Source organism: Condylura cristata, unplaced genomic scaffold, assembly GCF_000260355.1.
Source record: "Condylura cristata isolate star-nosed mole 26May11 unplaced genomic scaffold, ConCri1.0 scaffold00074, whole genome shotgun sequence".
Classification (NCBI taxonomy): domain Eukaryota; kingdom Metazoa; phylum Chordata; class Mammalia; order Eulipotyphla; family Talpidae; genus Condylura; species Condylura cristata.
This window is the reverse complement of record NW_004567175.1, coordinates 101,364-102,936: the sequence shown is the minus strand read 5'-3', so window position 1 is coordinate 102,936 and position 1,573 is coordinate 101,364. Positions and strand designations below refer to the sequence as shown.

Genomic DNA, 1,573 nt, shown 5'->3' with positions numbered 1-1,573 from the left:
CGCCAGGAGTGGCCCCCGCGTCCCGGGGTGCGCTGGGGGGCCCTGCTGACCAGAGGCCAGGCCGGCGGTCCCAGAGGGCAAGGTGGGCCTCTCCGGGCCAGCATCCCTCTGCAGAGTGGCCTGGCCAGGGCCGTGGCCGCCGTGGGAGATGGTGGCCGCATGGACTCCCGGGAGGGGCCAGGCGGGGCAGCCCAGCTGCTGGGAGTGGCCGAGGGTGCAGAGGCCACGTGGCGGCCACCCCACACAGCAGGGTCTCGTGCAAGATGCAAGAGGCGGGTCTCAGGGTGGAGCCTGGGAACGTGCACCCCGCACAAACAGGCCTGGGGGCTCCCTGCGGTGCTGTGTGCAGGGGGCTGCAAACCCTCATTCTTGGAGCGCTGCCCGCTGGGCAGGCTGTGCCTTGCTGGCCAGGCCTGTCTCATGGGCGCTGACTACTCTGGCAGATGGCGGTGCACAGGCAGGGCCGACTTTGCCATGGGTCAGGCAGTGGGGCCTCCCCCCGGAGCCCCGCAACCCTGCAGCTCTTCTTGTCCGGTGGATGTGGGGGACACCAGGTCTGGGGCTGCCGGCCAGACTCAGGAGCCCGGCAAGGAGCAGGCTGGCCCCCTGGGCCGCTCTGAACAGCTGCCCACCTGCCTGGGCGGGCGTCTCCTCGGGCTGTGTGGGGCCCCGAGGTGTCCCCACATGCCTGGCGCCCTCGGCAGGATGAGCACCGACTGGGCCCAGGGGCTGGTCCAGCAGCACCGCGACAGCTGGGGACACGGAGGCTGCAGCACGCGGCCCCTCCAGCCCAGCCCGCGGGGACACTGCAGGCTCCTGTCCCACAGCCTCCAGGAACAGGTCAGCCTCAGCCGGCCCGGGGCGGCGTGGGGGTGAGCGCCTGTCCTCTGCATGCGCCCCACAGGGTGAGCCCTGAGCTCCGTTTATTTTACCTTTTCCTCCAGTTCTTTTATTTGTCTCTTCTGAGCTTCTAGTTTTTCTTCTAACTCTTTAATTCTCTGCAATATTAAAGCAGGAGCATCTTCAACAACCAGGGTATTTGGGGGAGCGAGTGAAAAAGCCTTTTAAGTTTTCTGCTCACCTTGGGGCGATTCATCACCCAAAGGCACGCCCGCCAGCGAGCCCGGTCCTGCAGGCCCCGCCCCAGCCCCGGCCCCGCCCCCAGCCCCAGGCTCTGCCCAGGCTCAGCTCTGCCCCAGGCCCCGACCCCTCCCCCGCTGGTCCTCAGCTCTCCCTCCCTCTGCATTCCTCTTTTGGGACGAAAATAGTTTTCAAAGGCTGGGCGGCCAGGCCTGAGCTGGGGGTGCTCCCTTCACACACAGAGTCGGTGGGACCCCACTTCAAGGCGGTCTGTGGCCAAACCCAGGGACGTCTGTGTGACAGCTGGCAGGTGACAGCTGGCAGGCAGCTGTCCGAACAAGGTCAGAAGCAGCAGGGCGCTGGGTGCCCCAGGGTCTGGGCTGAGGGTGAGGGCAGCAATGCCAATGCCCAAGCCACCACACCTAGTGTTTGTAACTGTGCTGACTTTACAAGGCACCGTACTCCAGGTAGACGAAAGGCAAAGGATTTGGGG

The 1,573-nt window shown here is 66.2% G+C and overlaps 1 protein-coding gene across 1 annotated transcript in view; it reads right to left on the bottom strand.

Annotated features, from left to right (window-relative positions):
* Positions 1–905: 905 nt before the first annotated feature.
* LOC101633682 (janus kinase and microtubule-interacting protein 3-like) overlaps positions 906–1,573 on the bottom strand; it is a 16,322-nt gene continuing 15,654 nt past the window's right edge. The window contains exon 12 of the mRNA XM_012734813.1: positions 906–998. Within this exon, the coding sequence (XP_012590267.1) occupies positions 924–998 (75 nt within the window). The 3' untranslated portion in view covers positions 906–923. The remainder of the gene's footprint in view (positions 999–1,573) is intronic.